Below are 21,765 nucleotides of genomic sequence, written 5' to 3'. Positions count from 1 at the left end.
CTGGCCTCAGCGCAGTGCCCTGCGCCCCCCAGCCCCCAGATCAGGGCTTCATCTTCTCCTCCCACTGTCCTTTGCAGATACCCCATTGTGAGCCCACGGACCCCATGCGTGGGTGACAAGAACAGCAGCCCAGGAGTCAGGACCTATGGCGTGCGCCCATCAACAGAGACCTACGATGTCTACTGCTATGTGGACAGACTTGAGGGTATAGGCCACATTCTCACATTTCGGGCCCTAGATAGGCAGGGGACTGACAGGGCAATACAAAGCAGAGAGGGAGTTACCACCCACCCACCCCAGACCCCACGCAGTTTTCCAGGTGGAAAAGGGTCCTGCTGAGAAAGGAAGGCCCCCCAGGCCCTCCCTTAGAACCAGCCCCTGCTCTCCTCCGGAATGTTTCATGTGGTCTCAGCATGGCAGGGGAGCATCAGTCCCTTTAAAAAACAATGAGATCTGTGGGTAAATGTCACTTTATTATAAATAGATGCTATATACACCAACTGTTTCTTGGAGAGTCCCAATGCCTGGGCACAAATCAAAGGCACTGAGAAGTTCTACAGTAAACAAACAAGCAAAAACCACTTTAGGCCAGGCACAGTGGCTGACACCTGTAATCCTGGCACTTTGGGAGGCCAAAGCAGGTGGATTGCTCTAGCCCAGGAGTCTGAGACCAGCCTGTGCAACATGGCTAAACCCTGTCTCTACTTATTTTTTAAAAAAGAAAAAGGGCCAGGTGCGGTGGCTCACGCCTGTAAACCCAGCACTTTGGGAAGCCGAAGCAGACAGATCACAAGGTCAGGAGCTCAAGACCAGCCTGACCAACATGGTGAAACCCCATCTCTACTAAAAATACAAAAATTAACCAAGTGTGTTGGTGTGTGCCTGTAATCCCAGCTACTCAGGAGGCCCAGGCAGGAGAACTGCTTAAACCCAGGAGGCAGAGGTTGCAGTGAACTGAGATTGCACCACTGCACTCCAGCCTGGTGACAGACTGAGACTCTGTCGAAAGAAAGAAAGAAAGAGAGAGAGAGAGAAAGAAGAAGGAAGGAAGGAAGGAAGGAAGGAAGGAAGGAAGGAAGGAAGGAAGAAATAAAGAACAGAGAGAGGGAGGGAGGAAGGGAAGGAAGGAAGAAACTTCCTTAACTCCCTTTAACTCAGCATTGCCCAATTTTTAACCATAGACCTTTATTTTCTTTTATTTCATTTCTTTTAATTTCCATGAAAATTACCAAATTATCCTTCCACTGAATGCAATTTTGGAAATGCTGGTTCCAGAAAGATTTCAGTATTGCCACTCACTCGTTTCAAGGCCCTGGCCAAGTCTTTAACCTCTCAGGGCCTCAGTTCCTTCATCTGTAAAATGGGGCTGATTTATATGTACATCAGAGGCTTTTTTTTAAGTATTAAATGAGATATGTATGAAAAGTTCTTGGCACAAGTAAGTGTTCAGTTAAGTGTAAGCTCTCTTCCCGCTGAACTGGATAGGTACCGGGTGCATTGCTAGGTCCTGGGACCCAGCCCCTACCCTGGATGAGTTCCCAGGGCATGAGATGAGCAGGTCCCCAGCAGTCACAGTGATAAGTGCAGTGGTGTAGGGGTGCACCAGGATTAGAGGGGACCCAGGAGAGCCGCCTCGCTTAGCTAAGGGAGGTGGTGCCTAAGTGTGACTGGAGAATCCAGAAAACTGGGAAGGAAGAGAAGTTGTTGTGGAAACAACTCAGCCCAGTTTGACTGGAATTTTGGCTTTTTTGGCACTGAGAGTCCTGTGTCCCAGGAAACCCCAGTCCAGTACAAACCAGAGTGGTGATCACCTATTTCTCGGAGTCCCAGAAAATCTAAGGTGGAGTGGTCAAAGGAGGGGTGTGATGGAGCCGGGTAGGGTCTTAGCCCTGGTGAAGGGGGTTGGAGGAGCTCTGTCCCGGATGGGCAGGGACTGATCTGACCTAAGTGTGGAGGGTCATTCTACCACTTGCCTCTGCCCCCAGGGGAGGTGTTCTTTGCCACACGCCTTGAGCAGTTCACCTTCCAGGAAGCACTGGAGTTCTGTGAATCTCACAATGCCACGCTGGCCACCACGGGCCAGCTTTACGCCGCCTGGAGCCTCGGCCTGGACAAGTGCTATGCTGGCTGGCTGGCCGACGGCAGCCTCCGCTACCCCATCGTCACCCCAAGGCCTGCCTGCGGCGGGGACAAGCCAGGCGTGAGAACCGTCTACCTCTACCCTAACCAGACGGGCCTCCCGGACCCGCTGTCCCGGCACCATGCCTTTTGCTTCCGAGGTAAGCATCCTCGCCTGGGGTCCTGCAGCCTCTTTTGTCTGGAGAGGATTCCCCTGGGCTCACCCCTCCTGGCACCGCCCACTATCCCATCCATCAGAGCAAGAAAAAGTCAGTCTCTATGGGGCAGGGCCAGCTCTGAAACCAGCATGACGCAGGCTTTGACCTCAAGGCAAGGTCATCCTTCCAAAGTTCTCCAGAGACAAGTAGAGATAAATAAGAACTTGGCTCATATTTATCTCTACAGATCTAAATTTGATGGTTCTGCTACTTAAGAGCTGTGTGAAAATGCTACTTCAGAGACAGCTGCAAGAATTGAGTGCATGTGGTGCCCTTGACATAGTGCCTGGGACACAGTAAATGCTCAATAAATGTTAGCTTTATTTCATATACTTATATATATGTAAAGCTATCATATATAGCTACATTTTGTACGACCTGTAATTTGTACACGCTTGTCAAACTCTCTCCTGCTTGAAACTATTTCTGTGTTGAGCTCAGTGAAATTATTCTATTGTTCTCCACTAAGCACTGGTGATTCACATTTTTCATTGACTCATGCTATGGCTATGCTAGCATTTCAACCGTGACTCCCAGTTGGACTTCTGAGAGCGATGTCATCAAGCAGCGTAGTGGGCGTGGCCCAGGTGCAGCCAAGGCATTGCGGGGCGCTGATTGGATGAGTTCCTGCACGGTCCATGGAGGGTCTGAGTGCATGGATCAGAATGTAGATTGTAAGAACACCCTGTGCCATGTTTCAGATATTTTACATCAAAACTGAGTGTTTTCGCAACTTTCTGTGACTCTATAATTATTTTCAAATAAACTTAAGGGAAAAAAAATTGAGCGTACCCAAGTTTCCCAGATATCCAGGGTCACCTTTTAAAACCCAATTCAAGGCTGGGAGCAGTGGCTCACACCTGTAATCCCAGCACTTTGGGACGCCGAGGCAGGCAGATCACTTGAGGTCAGGAGTTCGAGACCAGCCTGGCCAACATGGCGAAACCCTGTCTCTACTTTTAAAAAATGCAAAAATTAGCTGGGCATAGTGGTGTGTGCCTATAATCCCAGCTACTAGGGAGGCAGAGGCAGGAGAATCACTTGAACCTGGGAGGCGGAGGTTGCAGTGAGCCAAGATTGCTCCGTTGCACTCCAGCCTGGGCAACAGAGCAAGACTCTATCTCAAAAAAAAAAAAAAAAAAAAAAAAAAAACCAAAGCTCAGCCCCACTCAGACTCAGCCAGCATCAAAAAGTCAAATCTTCTCTCAGAGGTTCTGATGAGGCTCTTGTCCCAGTGCCCCCTCCCTGCTCTGGGAAGCAGAAGCCACGCCGTTTAGCCTCCCAGGAACTTCCCAGCCATGCTATCCTCAGCCTCTCACCCCTGCCCTCCATGAACTCCGCTTTGTATATTATCCTACACAGCTCAGCAGGATATTTCTGACCAAGCCCCTGCTGATTTTCCCCACACCAGAACAGTTGCCCCCAGCCCATGAACCCTGCCTTCGCACTTTCAAATGCCATGATGGTTTCATGGAATTTAAGCACCATCCTCCTATTTTTGGTCCTGACACACCTGGCACATAATCTCCATCCCCAGGATCAGCAGCGTTGTTCAGTAGTTGACAGCGCGGAGTCTGGCACCAGATGCCTGAATTCAAAGACTAGATGTGCCATTTGTAAGCCACTGACCCTGGGCAAATAATGTATCTTTGTGCCTCAGTTTCCCCATCTGTCAAATGAGATAATTATATCTCTCTCATAAAGCTGTTGTGAGATAAAGTGAACCTATATGCATAAGCCTTTGGAGCAATGCCTGGCATGTGTGATTGATTCTGCAGGGGAGATGCCCCAGATCACCCAGAACGAAACTGCTGATGGTGCATACGGATATTGTATCATTGGTGCCGATGGCTCTTGCTAAGCGAGAAGGCAAAGAGCCATCCGCTGAATTAGGAGGTGGGGCCTGGCCCACCTCAGAGTCCCCTAACTCCCCTCGAGAAGGGCCAGCCCAGGATGGGTCACTCCTAAGAGAAGGACTCACTCTCACCACCCGCATCTTCCCTAGGCGTTTCAGCAGCTCCTTCTCCAGGAGAAGAAGAGGGTGGCACACCCACATCACCCTCTGGTGTGGAGGACTGGATCGCGACCCAAGTGGTGCCTGGTGTGGCTGTCCCCGTGGGGGAGGAGACAACCGCTGTACCCTCAGGCAGGACTACTGCAGTCCCAGAGTTCACCACTGAGCCAGAAAACCAGACAGAATGGGAACCCGCCTACACCCCAGTGGGCACATCCCCGCTGCCAGGTTGGTATGGCTTGGGTTCTGGGGCACACCCTGAAGCTGTATACCCCTATCTGCCTACAGTGTGCCCGGTGGAATGGGGGTTTCCCTCCCTGGAATTTGTGCTGTTTCTCCAGCCCTGACACTGCCTGGGTGTGCTGTCGTGGGCAATTTTATCCGCCTCAGCTGGCCTTTAGGACCTGGCCTAGAGTGATAAAAACAGCCTTGTTCAGAAAACGCTTCTATACACATTTACTGTTCTGTCCTTTATTTCCCTTGCATGCACCCCCGAATGCCCTGGACTGTGCTGATCAGAGGCCCCTCAGTTACCTTGTCCTCCTGCACTGACACCCTTACCCTAACCTCAACCTTCTCTTGCAGGAGGAGAAAGAACCAGGGACGGGGTTACTGTTGGCAGTCTGACTGTGACTGTCTCCTCGCCTTTCTCCTCCTTCCATGTCCCTCTTCTGGGCCAGCCCAGCTCAGCCAGAACTCCCTGAATTCCATCTGTCGCAATTAAACCAGAGGGGACTTAACAGGATAAAAGCAGCCGTCCCTAAGCCTTGTTGGTAAAGTGTTTCGTGGCCACTAAGGTTTGGGAAACACTGGCTTACAGAGATTAACAGGTGTCCTCACCGCAGACTTCTCAGAGCCTTGAATATGCTAGCTAGTAGGCACTGTAAGTCTCCTAGAGGAGGTGAGAGATGTAATGTGTCCCAAATGGACCTGACCGCAGAGCCTGCCCCCGCCCCAGAGCACTGTTAACATCTAGCAGCTTCCAGCTGACGTAAGCCTGATTTAAAGCGGTGTACAGTAGTGTGTGTGTGTCCGGGCAGTTCTCCTGGGGGTACATGCATCTGAAAAAAGGAGTGTGTCCGAGCTCCCACTAACTCATCCAGCCACGCATCAGCGTTCTGTGCACGGTTCTAGGGCAATTTGGCGGTGCCAGGCGCTCTTCTGGGCACTGGAAATGCAAAGCCTGGCCTCCCTCCATATCAGAAGGTCAGGGTGCCTCTGTAGAGCAGGGGCGAGTCTGGCCCAGCAGCCGCACCTGCTCGTGGCCTCCCTCACCCTTCACCAGAACAAGAATGACTGAGTCCTCTTTGGCATCAGGATGTGGCTTTGCACAGGACTCTGGCAACCACTGGTGGGAAGTTACCAGCAGGGAAATAGCTCCAGCAGCCCCATAGAAATGTTTTCCAGACTTCAGTTCCTGACCACCTTGCTGATTTCAGCCGTATCTGGGAACCGTCTGAACTATCATTTGTTCCATGCCTTTTTCTTGAAATTGACTTGCTTTCAAAAAAGAAATGTAAACCTGAGCGCAGTGGCTCATGCCTGTAATCCCAGCACTTTGGGAGGCCAAGGTGGGAGGACCACTTGAGGCCAGGAGTTTAAGACCAGCCTGGCCAACATGGTGAAACCTAGTGGCTACTAAAAATACAAAAAATAGCCAGGTGTGGTGGCATGCACCTGCAGTCCCAGCTGCTCAGGAGGCTGAGGCAGGAGAATCACTTGAACCCAGGAGGCGGAGGTTACATGAGTGGAGATGGTGCCACCACACTGAGATCCGGACAACAGAGTAAGACCCTGTCTCCAAAAAAGAAAGAAAGAAAGAAATGTAAATTTATTTAAGAGGGAACTGTTATATTATAAATGCAAATGGTCATCCTGGTGTGTTTCATAGATAGATACATACATACATATACACATACATACATACATATCAAAATAAAAATAATCTTTTTCTGTGTCCTGCCCAGCTAATCTTTTTTTTTCTGCATTGCACCACTGCTACCCTTCAGGCCCCACTGCTCCCTCTGTGATTCTCCACTCAGCAAGAACAAACTGAACCTGCTCAGTGGACCCAGCACCCTCAGTGCTCAGGGCCCCCATCTGGGAAGTAGGCCCCGTGGTACACACAAGGTTAAAATGCAGTGCGGGAAAGAAGACCTAAAGCAAAGGATGTAGCCTTGATTATTTAGAATTACGGGATTTCCTTTTTCCTTTTCTCTATTTTTCAAATTGTCTGTAATAGGGTTCTCAGAATGGGAAAAAGTTTCTGTATGTTTACAAACAGCACCACCTTTCCCTCCCTTCCTCAGAGGGATGGCTTAAGATGAACATTCTTACATTCAGGCGAGTTCCAGCATCACAGGGAGGGCTTGCTAAAATACAGTGTACCAGGCTCCTCCCCAGAGTTGCCAAATCAGTGGGGCTGGGGTGAGGTCTAGGAATTTGCTCTTCTATCAAGTTCCCAGAGGATGTTGGTGCTGTGAGTCCAAGCTTTGAAAACCATGACACCAGATCAATGAGATGGGAATGTGGAGGTACTTGCAGGATGACCTTGGTGGTCTTTGGTGGTGGCCAGGCCCCCACGTCCAGTGGGTCGTGTGGATAGTGGCCCCGTGTCTCACACAAAGCACAGCCTGTGTAGCCGTGGTCCTGTGGGCAATTGGGAGAGCTTCCTGGTTCCCTATCTCCCTCCTTCCCTTCTCCCTATCCTCCTGCCTTCCTTTCTCCCTATCCTCCTGCCTTCTTCCCTCCCTCCCATCTCTTCTCCCTTCCTTCCTTCCTTTGCGACTTTACACATTTCCATTAGAAAGCATCTAGACACATCTCTGAGCTCTTGAGAGAAAAATTTTACTGTGGAAGGACTGAAGTTCAGATTCTATGTATGAGCTTAAAATGGGGCAGAGTTAACAAACCCACGTCTCATCCTTCTTCCTTCTTTCCTACAGGGATCCTTCCGACTTGGCCTCCCACTGGCCCAGCAACAGAGAAAAGCACAGAAGTCCCTTCTGCAACTGAAGTGCCCTCAGCCTCGGAGGAACCATCCCCCTCAGAGGAGCCATTCCCCTCGGTGGAACTATTCCCCTCAGTGGGGCCATCCCCTTCGGCGGAGCCGTCCCCCACAGTAGAACCATTCCCCTCAGTGGAACCATTCCCCTCAGTGGGGCCATCCCCTTCGGCGGAGCCGTCCCCCACAGTAGAACCATTCCCCTCAGTGGAACCATTCCCCTCCCAGGAACCATCTCCCTCAGAGAAGCCATCAGCCTCAGAAGAGCCATACACACCTTCACCCGCGGTGCCCAGCTGGACTGAGCTGCCAAGCTCTGGGGAAGAATCTGGGGCCCCTGAAGTCAGTGGTGACTTCACAGGCAGTGGAGATGCTTCAGGACACCTTGACTTCAGTGGGCAGCTGTCAGGGGACAGGGCAAGTGGACTGCCCTCTGGAGATCTTGACTCCAGTGGTCTTACTTCCACAGTGGGCTCAGGCCTGCCTGTGGAAAGTGGACTGGCCTCAGGGGATGGTGAGAGAATTGAATGGTCCAGCACACCTACCGTTGGTGAACTGCCCTCTGGAGGTGAGATCCTAGAGGGCTCTGCCTCTGGAGTTGGGGACCTCAGTGGACTTCCTTCTGGAGAAGTTCTAGAGACTTCTGCCTCTGGAGTAGGAGATCTCAGTGGACTTCCTTCTGGAGAAGTTCTAGAGACTTTTGCCTCCGGAGTAGGAGACCTCAGTGGACTTCCTTCTGGAGAAGTTCTAGAGACTTCTGCCTCTGGAGTAGAAGACCTCAGTGGACTTCCTTCTGGAGAAGTTCTAGAGACTTCTGCCACTGGCGTAGAAGACCTCAGCAGACTTCCTTCTGGAAGAGGAGGTCTAGAGATTTCTGCCTCTGGAGTAGGGGACCTTAGTGGACTTTCTTCTGCAGGAGAAGTTCTAGAGACTACTGTCTCTGGAGTAGAGGACATCAGTGGACTTCCTTCTGGAGAAGTTCTAGAGACTTCTACCTCTGGAGTAGGAGACCTCAGTGGACTTCCCTCTGGAGAGATTCTAGAGACTTCTACCTCTGGAATAGGGGACCTCAGTGGACTTCCTTCTGGAGGAGAAGCTCTAGAGACTTCTGCCTCTGGAGTAGAGGACGTCAGTGGGCTTCCTTCTGGAGAAGCTATAGAGACTTCTGCCTCGGGAGTAGAGGATGTCAGTGAACTTCCTTCAGGAGAAGGTCTAGAGACCTCTGCTTCTGGGGTAGAGGACCTCAGCAGGCTCCCTTCTGGAGAAGAAGTTCTAGAGACTTCTGCCTCTGGAGTAGGGGACCTCAGTGGACTTCCTTCTGGAGAAGTTCCAGAGACTTCTGCCTCTGGAGTTGGGGACCTCAGTGGACTTCCTTCTGGAGGAGAAGGTCTAGAGATCTCTGCTTCTGGAGTAGGGACTGACCTCAGTGGACTTCCTTCTGGAAGGGAGGGTCTAGAGACTTCAGCTTCTGGAGCTGAGGACCTCAGTGGATTGCCTTCTGGCAAAGAAGACTTGGTGGGTTCAGCTTCTGGAGACTTGGACTTGGGTAAACTGCCTTCTGGAACTCTAGGAAGTGGGCAAGCTCCAGAAACAAGTGGCCTTCCCTCTGGATTTAGTGGCGAGTATTCTGGGGTGGATGTTGGAAGTGGCCCATCCACTGGCCTGCCTGACTTTAGTGGACTTCCATCTGGATTCCCAACTGTCTCCCTAGTGGATTCTACATTGGTAGAAGTGGTCACAGCCTCCACTGGGAGTGAACTGGAAGGGAGGGGAACCATTGGCATCAGTGGCGCAGGAGAAGTGTCTGGGCTGCCTTTCAGTGAGCTGGACATTAGTGGGGGAGCTAGTGGACTCCCTTCGGGAACTGAACTCAGTGGCCAAGCATCTGGGTCTCCTGACGTCAGTGGGGAAACATCTGGACTCTTTGGTGTCAGTGGACAGCCCTCAGGGTTTCCTGACATCAGTGGGGGAACATCTGGGGTTTTTGAGGTTAGTGGGCAGCCATCAGGGTTTCCTGACACTAGTGGGGAAACATCTGGAGTGACTGAGCTTAGCGGGGTGTCCTCTGGACAGCCAGGTGTTAGTGGAGAAGCATCTGGAGTTCTTTATGGCACTAGTCAACCATTTGGCATAACCGACCTGAGTGGAGAAACATCCGGGGTCCCTGATCTCAGCGGGCAGCCTTCAGGGTTGCCAGAGCTCAGTGGGGCAACATCAGGAATCCCTGGACTGGTTTCTGGTGCCACGAGTGGCAGCGGTGAATCTTCTGGCATTACATTTGTGGACACCAGTTTGGTCGAAGTGACCCCTACAACATTTAAAGAAGAAGAAGGCTTGGGGTCTGTGGAGCTCAGTGGCCTCCCTTCCGGTGAGGGAGATCTGTCAGGCAAATCTGGGATAGTGGATGTCAGTGGACAGTTTTCTGGAACAGTCGATTCCAGTGGGTTTACATCCCAGACTCCAGAATTCAGTGGCCTACCAAGTGGCATAGCTGAGGTCAGTGGAGAACCCTCCGGAGCTGAGAGTGGGAGCAGCCTGCCCTCGGGAGCGTATTCTGGCAGTGGACTTCCATCTGGTTTCCCCACTGTCTCTCTTGTAGACAGAACTTTGGTGGAATCTGTAACCCAGGCTCCAACAGCCCAAGAAGCAGGAGAAGGGCCTTCTGGCATTATAGAACTCAGCGGTGCCCATTCTGGAGCACCAGACCTGTCTGGGGACCATTCTAGATTTCTGGACCTAAGTGGGCTGCAGTCCGGGCTGGTAGAACCCAGTGGAGAGCCACCAAGTACTCCGTATTTTAGTGGGGATTTTGCCAGCACCACTGATGTAAGTGGAGAATCCTCTGTAGCCATGAGCACCAGTGGAGAGGCTTCGGGACTTCCAGAAGTTACTTTAATCACTTCTGAGTTCGTGGAGGGTGTTACTGAACCAACAGTTTCTCAGGAACTTGGCCAGGGGCCCCCTGTGACACACACACCCCAGCTTTTTGAGTCCAGTAGAGAAGCCTCTGCAGCTGGGGACATTAGTGGAGTTACCCCAGTGCTCTCTGGGTCTGGAGTAGAAGTGTCATCTGTCCCAGAATCTAGCAGTGAGACATCCGCCTATCCTGAGGCTGGGGTTGAGGCATCTACTGCCCGTGAGGCCAGCGGAGAAGCTTCTGGGTCCCCTGATCTGAGTGAAACCACCTCTGCATTCCACGAAGCTGACCTCGAGAGATCCTCTGGCCTAGGAGTGAGCGGCAGCACTTTGACTTTTCAGGAAGGTGAGGGGTCAGTTGCCCCAGAAGTGAGTGGCGAATCCACCACCACTGATGACGTAGGGACGGAGGCAGCAGCCTTGCCTTCGGCCACTCCCATGGCTTCTGGAGACAGGACTGAAATCAGCGGAGACCTGTCTGGTCACACCTCGGGGCTGGGTGTTGTCATCAGCACCAGCCTCCCAGAGTCTGAGTGGACCCAGCAGACCCAGCGCCCTGCAGAGGCACATCTAGAAATTGAGTCCTCAAGCCCCCTATACTCAGGAGAAGAGACTCAAACAGCTGAAACAGCCACCTCCCCAACAGATGCCTCCATCCCACCTTCTCCAGAATGGACAGGTGAATCAGAGTCAACTGTTGCAGGTATCATTGGGATTTTTTTTCCCCTTTAAATGTGCTTGGGTATTTCAGACGGCAGGCTGCTGTAGCGTAGAAGGAGGCAGCGTAGCTTTCAGGTTCTAAGAACAGCTCCACCGTAGGTTAGCTTTGCAGCCTCAGGCAAGAGTCTTCACCCCTCTGAGCCTCATCTGTAACATAAGAGTAGGATAATACCATACCAGGGATGATTAAGCAGAGTATAAACAGATAGAGTGAGCACTTAGCATCACACTGTGCACACTTATGAAGATTGACGATATTCTCATTACAGCCGCATTACAATCCATGAGTTTTCACAGTGAATTCAACTATCTGTACTTGGCACAAGGAAAGAAGGATGGCTATTTAGATAGTGCTAGAAATTCTGCCCATGCAGCCTACCCTGGGGGGAGTGTGAGGTGAGAGAGTAAATCTGTAACTTCTGACCATCCATGAAGAAAAAAAGAGCGAGAGAGACAGTAAATCTGATGGCGTTTATTTCTGACTATTTATTTTGTGCAGGGTTAAAACCTACACAATGTGGCCGGGCGCGGGGGCTCACGCCTGTAATCCCAGCACTTTGGGAGGCCGAGGCGGGTGGATCATGAGGTCGGGAGATCGAGACCATCCTGGCCAACATGATGAAACCCTGTCTCTACTAAAATATGAAAAAGTTAGCTGGGCAGTAGCATGTCTGTAGTCCCAGCTACTCAGGAGGCTGAGGCCGGGGAGTCACTTGAACCCGGGAGTCGGAGGTTGCAGTGAGCTGAGATCCATGCCACTGCACTCCAGCCTGGTGACAGAGGAAGACTCCGTCTCAAAAACAAAACAAAACAAAAACCTGGACAATTGAAGAAACTATGAAGTGACATTTTGGCTATCTGGCTCTAGATTCTGCACCCCCAACCCCATCCCCGTACAAAGGGGTTCCTGTACGATCATGCTTGTCTCACCATGACATAACCCTAAGCACCGGGCAGTGGGTACTAGTAGCTGATTCTCCTTTGTTTTTTGACCTGGGATCCTTTGTACCTTCCTTTGCGCTGAGAGAGCTTTCACAGCTGGAGAGCTCCCCTTGATGCTGTGGGTCAGGTGCCCAGGAGGGACAGAGGCCCCAGAAAAGTGCTGACCCAAAGCCAGCCTCGTGGACTTCAGGGACCTCATGCCCCAACTTTGAGGTCTTGGAGGCCATGGTAGCCAGGTGACCAAGTTCGTGATGCTCAACCTTTCCCCTGGGGGTTGCAGCCCCCACCAGGTCCTGTGCGGAGGAGCCCTGTGGCGCTGGGACCTGCGAGGAGACAGAGGGACACGTCATATGCCTGTGCCCCCCTGGCTACACTGGCAAGCACTGCAACATAGGTAAGGCTCTCACTGGCCGTGGGGAGTTAGGGTGGAGGTGCTGGACACACGCCTTCAGGCCCCGGACACACGCCTTCAGGCCCCAGAGGGCCCCCAGGCGGGAGGAGGTAACAAGGTCCACAGAGGCTCAGGCTTCTCAGGCTGGGAAGGCGCTGCACCATGACATATCAGGGGCAGAAGCCACAGGACAGACATGGCTCATCTTTCTTGAATGTCTAGGTTTAGGAGAAAAGAGTCAAGTAATTAAGCTGGTGAGTGTTTTTATATCAAGCCAATGACTATTATATGAGTAGAATGAAAAGTGTGCTTGAATTTTGGAGATAAAGCTTGAGATTTCAAAGACATATTGAGCGTGGGGTGAGTATTAAATACAGCGGGTCACACCTCGCCGCTCCTGGCAAGGAGTCTCTAAGTGAGGCTGTCTTGTATCATGCAGAGCGAACCCCACAAAGTTGCTTCCATGCTTGGGTGTGGGTGGGGTTTGGGTCCCCTTCTTCCTCTGAAGGAAATGACACAGCGTTAGTCACCCAGCACAGGGATCCGTGGCTGTAGGGCAGCTGACCCAGCAGTGCACCTGCCCAGGCACCCACCGTGAGCCTATTTGTCCTTAGCCATGGGTGAAGCATGTGGGATGGGTTGAGAGCCTGGGGACCCTTTGATCTGAGGTGGACCCCCGAGGGAGATGGTTAGAATCTACCTGTTGTTCCAAAGACACATGGGAGGCCTGTGGCCATAAGGATATTTCATCTTATTAACATCACCACCCTGGAGGAAAGAAATGCCCGGTTACCACCAAGCTCATGTTTTTTAGTTAGTTCTCCACTGCCCCGGTGCCCTTATCCCTTGCCTCCCTCCTAAGTCAAGAATCAGAGACCTAGGGTCTTTCATAAAAGGCGTCACTCCTAGGACATGTTCAAAATTGAAAAAATGAATCCCGGAGAAAGAACAACCACTTCCAGGTAAACCACGCTGGGCAATTATCCTTCACTAGCCTTTACATCAAAGACAGAGAAGAATTCTGTGTTTATATATATTAATATATATGCAAATTAATGCATGATTATGTCATTATATATCATATAATATAAACATGCTTTAAACTTGGTACTTATGCAGTCACTATATATGTACGTATATAAACAGGCATTTGGGTAAACATTCATTCGCTCTTTCCCCAGCGTGTAGGCTCCAAGGACAGACGGGGTGGGATATCCTGGAAAGGTCCCGGGCTTACTGCAGAAGGGGACAGCATTTCCACTGGGCCATAGTGACCCAAGGGTCTGTAGCTGCACCCCACCATCACTCACCCCTGATGGGTGACTCCACTCTTAGCAAATCCTTCTCAATCTGGTACTTGAGGCAAAAATCTGACACTGGCATCAGAAGTCAAAGTAAGGCTTATGTTCTTGGCAGCCCTGAAATTAGAAGGAAGTGGCAGTGGGCTCTAACCATTTTGCTGTAGGGACAGCCTTTCTGTGATCATGTTTATTTCCAAAGGGCTTTTGTTCCCACGATTTCTCCCCAGACGGCTCTGTAATCAGTTTGGTAACTATCTCCATTTAAGACTGGAACACAGAGGAGTTAAGTAAGTTGCCTAACTCTGAGTAAGTGGATCGAATCAAGAATAAAGGTCTTAATTCACTTGTTTGACACACTCAGCTAAATAAGAAACTCCCTCTTGAACATAACAACCAGTTGCTGGTCTCAAAAAAACTGAAGCTCTTCTGCAGGGGAGCCAGAGTGGAGAGGAGCTGAGGAAGCCAGGGTGGTCAGATTCAAGACTTACAGCCCAGCCTTCATTTCCCTCATTTATAAACAGGAATCAGTGGTCGTGGTTCTCAGCTTTGAAAAATTACGATGCCTGAGATCTACACCCACAGATGGCGATTGAAGTGGTTCTGTGGCCTTGGCATTGGGGTTTTGTCAACTCCCAGGTGACTCCCATGTGCAGCTAGGGCTGAGAACCGCTGCTGTGAGGGTTGAGATCACCCATGTACAGCATCTGATCAGAAGAGACATTTAATAAAATTGCTTCCCTTTCCCCATCTGTCACTCTACTGGCTGAGAGAAGTTTTAGCATCTCCAAAGAGTGAGTGGTAGGGATCAGCCCAGCACAAAACCTGGGTCTCTTTTCCCATGATCGTACCCTGGAGTCCCAGGTCCCTCCTGTTCAATTTAGCTCGAGGTTCAAGTGCTTCCAGAAAGACTGCAGATAGTGGCCAGTCTCCACGGCTGACCCACCACTGTCTTGCACCAGAACCAGGAACCACAGATTGTTAAAAAGACCATGGATCAGTATTCTCAAGGGCACAGGGAGCAAAATGCAGCATGATTCCCACAGCAATATTTGAATCCTCAGGGAAAACTTCCACCTGGTAAAGGGGGTCAGAAGCTGTATTTAGTCCTTAAAAAAAAAAAAATGACAATTACTGTCATCTTGTGTAGTCAGTCTTCCGTAAATAAGTTCTCGATAAGTTATTATAAGTTATTGATAACTTCTCAGTTATCAATCAGTTAATTTACTTCAAAATTAAGATCTACGTTGAATGTCGTGGCTCACACCTGTAATCTCAGCACTTTGGAAGGCTGAAGTGGGCGGATCACTTGAGCTCAGGAGTTCAAGACCAGCCTGGGAAACATAGTGAAACCCCATCTCTGTTAAAAAAAAAAAAAAGTCAACATATGTTTAATGAATACTCAGATTCTTTAGCAATTAGAAGCAGGTGACAGTGGGACCTAACCATTCTGCTGTAGGGACAGCCTTTCTGTGATCCTGTTCTGACCCACTTCAAAAAAGCAGCGTCTTTGCCCACTGCCATTACTGATAGCACCCATGGGAATTAGGCTTCAGACTCTGAGGTTCCTATCCTTGCTGCAGCTTAGAATCACCTGGGGTGCTTTCAAAAAGCATCATGCCTGGGCCCCACTCTAAGTCTGATCCAGTTGGTCTAAAGAAGAACTTCAGCATTGGTATTTTTTAAAAAATCTTTAAATAAGAATCTTTAAAAACTACTCCAGTAATTCTAATGTGCCAGCCAAGGTTGGAAAATACCGTTCTAATCAGATCTGACATCCGATTTCCAGTCATCACGGGTGCTGTATGGACTTATCTCCTCTGTTAGGCAGACATGACCTTAAACTTAATCAGTCTCCTTCCTATCTTACTGCTGTTTTTCACTTTCTGGGTTTGAAGCTCTGATCTATGACCTTACCCTCCCTCTTCCTCTAGGAGAGATGTTTGAATGTCAGCCAAACCTCTATCCCTGGGAAAGAAATGTTTTCAAAGCAAATGAAAATGCAGGGTTGCAAGTGAAAATACAAAGTATACCTTCTTGATTTAACCAAAAAGTTTCCGGGTGGATTTTAACAGGCAACTAATTGATTTAAGAAACAGGATATTTTGGTGCACACCTGTAATCCCAGAACTTTGGGAGGCCTAGGCAGGAGGATCGCTTGAGCTCAGGAATTCAAGACCAGGCTGGGCAACACAGTGGGATCCCATCTGTTCAAAATTTTTTTTAAAAAATAGCCGGGTGCGGTGGCCCACGCCTGTAATCCCAGCACTTTGGGAGGCCGAGGCAGGTGGATCACGAGGTCAAGAGACGGTGAAACCCCATCTCTACTAAAAATACAAAAAAAAATTAGCTGGGCATGGTGGCGCGTGCCTGTAATCCCAGCTACTCAGGAGGCTGAGGCAGGAGAATTGCCTGAACCCAGGAGGCAGAGGTTGCGGTGAGCCGAGATTGCACCATTGCACTCCAGCCTGGGCAACAAGAGCGAAACTCTGACTCAAAAAAAAAAAAAAATTAGCTGGCCATGGTGGCGAATGCTTGTAGACCCAGCTACTTGGGAAGCTAAGGTGCGGGGACCGCTTGAACCCAGGAAGTCAAGACTGCAGTGAGCTATGGTTGTGCCACTGTACTCCAGCCTGGGTGACAGTGAGACCCTATCTCAAAAAAAAAAAAAAAAGAAGAAGAAGAAGCAAGATATTAAAGTTACATTCAAGATCAACCTTTAAAATACAAAAGATTTGAAATGGTACAAATAATGACAGCATACTTTTTAATTCAATTATTTTATCTTAAAAGCAAATTAGGGCTGGTAAATACACTTTATAATCCTTCTCTCATTTGTGTAAAAGGCTGAACCAGAAAGTCCGTGTATCTACTCAGGTCTGTTCATCTTGTTTGATCCCAGGTCTCTGCAGCATGCAGAGTATCCACTGAGTTGAGAAATTTTCTCTGTATTTCTTGAGAGGTTTCCCCCATCCTTGCCCAGGAAAGTTATGTCCAGAGTCACTTCATACAGCTGCACAAGTGAGCACCGGACAACTTGAGGAGTTCTATTCATATTGTCGTCTTTATGAGTGGCAACCCTTTTAGTCAAGTATCATTTGAGTGAAAGCACCTGTGTACCTCTTCATTCAGTATTTTTTTATGAGCAAATAAGCTGTCACTCACTCGGAGGTCCTGGGCTCTGACCTAGGCAAAAGCTGGACGAGATCTATTCAAGGAGGAGGCCTGAGGTCTCCAATTCAGACAATCACGTGGTGATCTGCAAGTATCTCTACTCCCCTAGCCTTTACCAGGGGCTCGCAGTTATTTTCCCTCCCAAGTTAGAGATATTGCTGAAGGGCCTTGTTCAGGAACAAACCGGCCCTTTTGGTTATAGTAGTAGGAAGAGGACCCTGAGAGTCCTGATGCTCCCCAGAGTCTCTGCTCAGTGATGATGGGTGAGCCCTGGGTGGCTGTAGCAGCAATGGTGAGGAGGTGCTGGGAGTCCAGGACTCGTGTCTCTCCCCCTCCCCGTGGGGCAGAGGCCCAACTTCCCGTCTCATTTCCTGACTCCTCCATCTCTTCCATTCTGTCTCCCCAACACCCAGGTTGGGCAATCCAATTCACCTGTTTTCTGTTTGTTCTCTCTTTCTTTCTTTTACTGTTTCTTTTTTACATCTCAAACATGTTAAAGAATTCACGTGTTTTCTCACCTATAAATGGCGTAGTGATGTCTTGCCACCTGGCCATTGGAAGGATAACGTGTGTGTGAGTCAGCACGTGGCTCACAGGAGGGTCTTGACAGTTATTGGTTTCGTCCCTTTCCTGTCTTTCTCTATGAAGCCTGTCCATTGCCCAAAGCCCTTCCCTCCCTTCACTGGCAAGCTCCTTATCCGGATCCCTCACTCTGCATTCACAGCAGGGTCCAGCCCAACTCCTCTATCAGTTCCGGAAGCCACGAGCTGTCCTAATTGCCCCTCTCAGAAAGAGATGGGACATGCAGGGCCAGAATGGCTCTTCCAGCCAGAGCAAGAGGAGATGAGGCACCATAGGCCAAAAGAGCTAATAAGAAAGCCCCACACGGACACCTGGCCTTCTGCCCACTGCTGAAGATGCTGACTCAGCCTCTCCAAACTGCCCCGACGGCAACCACAGGTTTTCTGTTTTTCAGGATTGTGGCCCTTCTTTCCCTCCTGATCTGTAAATCCGGGGCCCTGGAAAAAAAGCTTCTGAGCCCTGGAATTGGTTCCTTCAAGCCCCACAGCCTTCTCAGATTTTGTGCCCTGGCCAAACAGAAAGAAAGCAACAGTACCCCTCACTCCCGCCGCGGCAGCCTGGGAGCAGGTTTTAGGAGATCAGTCTCTGGGACAACTGGATGCCCCCCAGCCTGACCTCCACTGGGGCCTCTTTCCTTTCCCGCCCTTTCCCGAATGGGCAGCCAGAGGCCCCAGGGCTGATGTTTAGCTCTTCTCCGCAGAGGCCACTCCTGTTCCCTGCTCTGTACAACTGCTTTAGCACCTACATTTGCTTAATTCCCCTTGCCCAGTGCTTCCCATCTCCCATAATGATGCTAATGGACAAAAGGGAACGTGCAGGAGAGCTGCCCCCAGCTTCCGCCTCGCGACTGGCCTGACCTATTGCTGCTACTGCTGCTGCTGGGAATCCTGGGGCATGCTGGGAGTCAGCCAAGTGCATGATGGGATTGCAGTCTGTTCCTCCATGCATTTGGGGTTTGCTTGGAACAGTTCCAACTTGGGACTGTTGGTTTTGGTCCATGAAGTTGAAGAACGTCGTGGCCCGACAACTGGAGAGCAGGTGCCTCACGGGTTGAGCAAGATGCCTGAAAGCAAGGGATTTTCAGGCCGCCTGTTGCACAAATCCAGCTGTGGCCTAGAAGATGTCTGCTATGCACTGGTGTAAGGACTCAGAGGAAAGTGCCTTTACCATCTCATCAGAGGGTTGGCTTAAAGGCCTGGTCTGCTCTTACGGGCGGCAAGAACTAAGTCCTGGCACTTGTGTAGGACTCTGAGATGCTATTCCCACCACGGGGCTTCGCTGCCCTGCAGAGCCCACTTGCGGACACGTCGTTGGATCTGGAAGGTTGTGTGGACACGGCTGCACATACTGAGGCTTAGTATCTTCAAACCACATGCCATGGTGCCCCACCGCCAATGGAACCCACTCGCTGCAGAATTTTACTGATCTCCTGGTAAGAGGAGCTTCATAATCCATTTTTCATGTTACCAAGGGAAGAAATCAAGTGGGGAGAAAAAAAAACAGCAGAAACGTTCGAATACAAAGAAAGCAGAAGAGATCCCCCAGGACTTCTGGTTTCTCAGCAAGATGCAGAAAACCCAGATGGGGAGATTCAGTTCTCACCTTGGCTAATTCATGAAAATTTGAGGCAATGGCCAATGACTTACCAATTCAAGTACCACAAAGAAGTTTGATCAGAAAGGCTATCTTAGGACCACAAGAACCGAAGAGAAGAAGAGTCTATCTGAAAAGAAGCAGAGGATGGGGATCTGTATCCCAGGCTTGTGCCAGCGCTGTTGTGTGGCCACTTGCTAAGCACCTCTGTAGCTCCAAACACTTGTCTGCCACTGGCCAGGATGGAATCCCTCTAGAAACTGGGTCTCCCTGGAGATAGCCACCTTCTGGGGCCTTAAGCTGAAAGGAGATTATATGGGGAAATGTTGGACAAGGTGTCCATCCCTCTCCCGAGAGAAAGATGCAGGCTTCATTTTTACAAAATATTCTAAAATCTTATTTACTGAAGACAAAGAAGGGGTCTGCAGCCCAAGAAGTCGGTGGGTCTCTGCAGACATTCCGTGCTGCCATTTTCATATGGATCTACACTCTTCAGACCTCTTCGAGGTCATTCATTCTAGCCCCACACAGCCTTGCCCTCTTTCTCTGGGTCATAATTACAAAGGAAGCCAGAAAAAGAAAGACCGTTAACCAAGCTTCAAGAACGTGACTTCAGTTTTCTTCAGTTCAGAATCCATGGTGTCTTGAAATATTCAAAGAGGAGACATCTTGGAAGAACACTATGCTCTCTGTCACAAAAGGCATGTGGCTTTAGACATATTAGGTCTCTCCAACCCACCAGAGAATCTGGCTCCGATGCTCCAAGTTTACCAATCAGGAATCACACACGCCCAAGAAAACCCTTGTCTGGATCTTTGCTTCAGCACTCCAAGATGGGGGCAGCAGCAGCAGCAGCAGCAGTTCTTAGGAAAACCAGCCAGTTCCCTCCCAGGGCTCTGCAGAGCAGCAGGACTGGCCACTCAGAAGGAGGCCACAGGGCTTGTGAGGCTGGAGTCGCCGGCAGGAGTCCTAATGTGGCCCTTGGTTTCTTGCAGACATTGATGAGTGCCTCCCAAGCCCTTGTCTGAATGGAGCCACCTGCCTGGATGCCATCGACTCTTTCACATGCTTATGCCTTCCCAGCTACGGAGGGGACCTGTGTGAGATCGGTACGGCCGTCTCGGCTTCAGCTAATGTTACTAACCGCTGCACCCCCCCACTCCTCCCTCACCTTTCCCTCCTAACCACAGGCTCCAGGCCCTGGCTGGGGCCCCCGAGGTCCATCTGGACAGCCATTTCAGGGGCCACAACTGAAAAGTCTGCCCCACTGATTCCCATTCTTCTTCTTGCCCTTCTCCTTGAAAACCCTTTTCTGGAGCACTGGCTGATCTGACCTTCTCCAGGGCTTCCAGACCTACTGATGCCACCACCGAGGTTGGTGTATGGCTCAGACAAAGAGTACAGGGCCGATTTGGGGCACTTGTCTGGAAGGAAGCTATGGGGTGGGAGTCATTGGTTTTCATTCCAGATGACAGCCACAGATCTTCTCTGTGTGGTCAGGGCCATGGGACCTTTGCGGTTCCTCCATGGCCCTGGGAGCCACTGTGCCACTCTGGCCAAGCAGCCTTTCTCTTCTCCTGGGGCGAGAGCTGTGGTTGGTCTGCCCGAGATATCCCATGTCACCAGCATGCTCAAGTCATGCATGAGCAAGGACTGCTGCATGTCACCTTCCTCTCCTCACTCCTGTGACAGCTGCCATGGCTATGCCATCCAGCCTATGCTTCTTTTCTCCCTCCCTTGCGCAAGGCGAAGAGAACAGAACTGTTACAAGGAGAAGGAGCTGAGTTTCCTCTCTTGAGCCTTGCCAGCCTCTCCATTTCTGCACCTAGGCAGGGCCACCAGTTCTGCCAAAAGAAGCTGTGCGCCAGGAACCCTCCCAGGGCCAGACTGAAGCCTCGGCTGTCTCACCTTTGGTGCTTCCCACTCTCCCCACCAGCCTCCTGGTTCTCGGGAGTTTCCCGACTCAGAAAAGGGGAGATGGGACCTTTGGATGCTTGTCACAATGGCCCAGACAGAACTGGAAGTGTGCAGGGGCTTAAAACCCTTTTCAATGAACTCTCAAGTTGGATACCCAGAAACTTCCAGAAAGCAGCTGAAACTCCTGGAAGTCTCCCTTTGGTCCTAAGCAGCATGGGGAGGTAGTTTTGGGTCGCATATTCCTTTGAGGCACTGCCAAGGTTACAGACTGGTGGAGGAGCTTCTGGGAAAAAAAAAAAAAAAAAAAAGGCCTGGACATTCCTACTCCTTTGCAGCCTCCCACTCTCCATCCTCACCCCAACACCCCAAGAAATTGGTATATGGGGCCTTGGCTGGGGTGGAACCAGAGACTACAAGGGTTTTCTCCCTAGGATGCTAAAACATTCGCCACAGGGTAGGAGAGTCTGAAGCTTCCGTGCCGACAACAGCTGTTTGCTTCCAGACTGGAAGAGTGGGCTCTGCTGGACAGGAGGCAGGGCCCTCCTAGGGCTCTGTACACTGTTGAAGCGGAGAGATGGTGCCAGAGCCACCCAGCCCTGGACCTGGGCACCCAGCTAAGCAGGGCTGCATCTCTCCGTTCTACTCCCGAGTCCTCCGCACTCCACAGTGCCTCCTGCCTCAGTTCTGTCCTGCTGCCTCTTCCAGCCTCCCTGGAATTGTTTCTGTTTCCTAAGAACTTCCAGCCTGCACAGCTCCGCCCTCCCATGCCCACCTCCCAGAGAAGCTGCACCTCCAGCTCTGCCTGCCCAGCTCAGCCCTCAGCCACCGAAGGGGCCAAAAACTGACCCCCAAGTCAACCCTAAGATGATATCTCTGGG

General features: G+C 50.6%; 1 protein-coding gene across 1 annotated transcript in view; it reads left to right on the top strand.

Annotated features, from left to right (window-relative positions):
- ACAN (aggrecan) overlaps positions 1–21,765 on the top strand; it is a 63,054-nt gene that overhangs the window by 35,397 nt on the left and 5,892 nt on the right. Inside the window, exons 8-13 of the mRNA XM_032262489.1 lie at positions 78–205; positions 1,986–2,279; positions 4,342–4,578; positions 7,296–10,973; positions 12,213–12,326; positions 19,966–20,079. Of these exons, the coding sequence (XP_032118380.1) occupies positions 78–205; positions 1,986–2,279; positions 4,342–4,578; positions 7,296–10,973; positions 12,213–12,326; positions 19,966–20,079 (4,565 nt within the window). The remainder of the gene's footprint in view (positions 1–77; positions 206–1,985; positions 2,280–4,341; positions 4,579–7,295; positions 10,974–12,212; positions 12,327–19,965; positions 20,080–21,765) is intronic.

This window comes from Sapajus apella, unplaced genomic scaffold (genome assembly GCF_009761245.1).
Source record: "Sapajus apella isolate SASKATOON/1434 unplaced genomic scaffold, GSC_monkey_1.0 scaffold129, whole genome shotgun sequence".
Lineage (NCBI taxonomy): Eukaryota > Metazoa > Chordata > Mammalia > Primates > Cebidae > Sapajus > Sapajus apella.
Note: the sequence above shows the minus strand (reverse complement) of the source record. Positions and strands in the feature narration are given on the sequence as shown.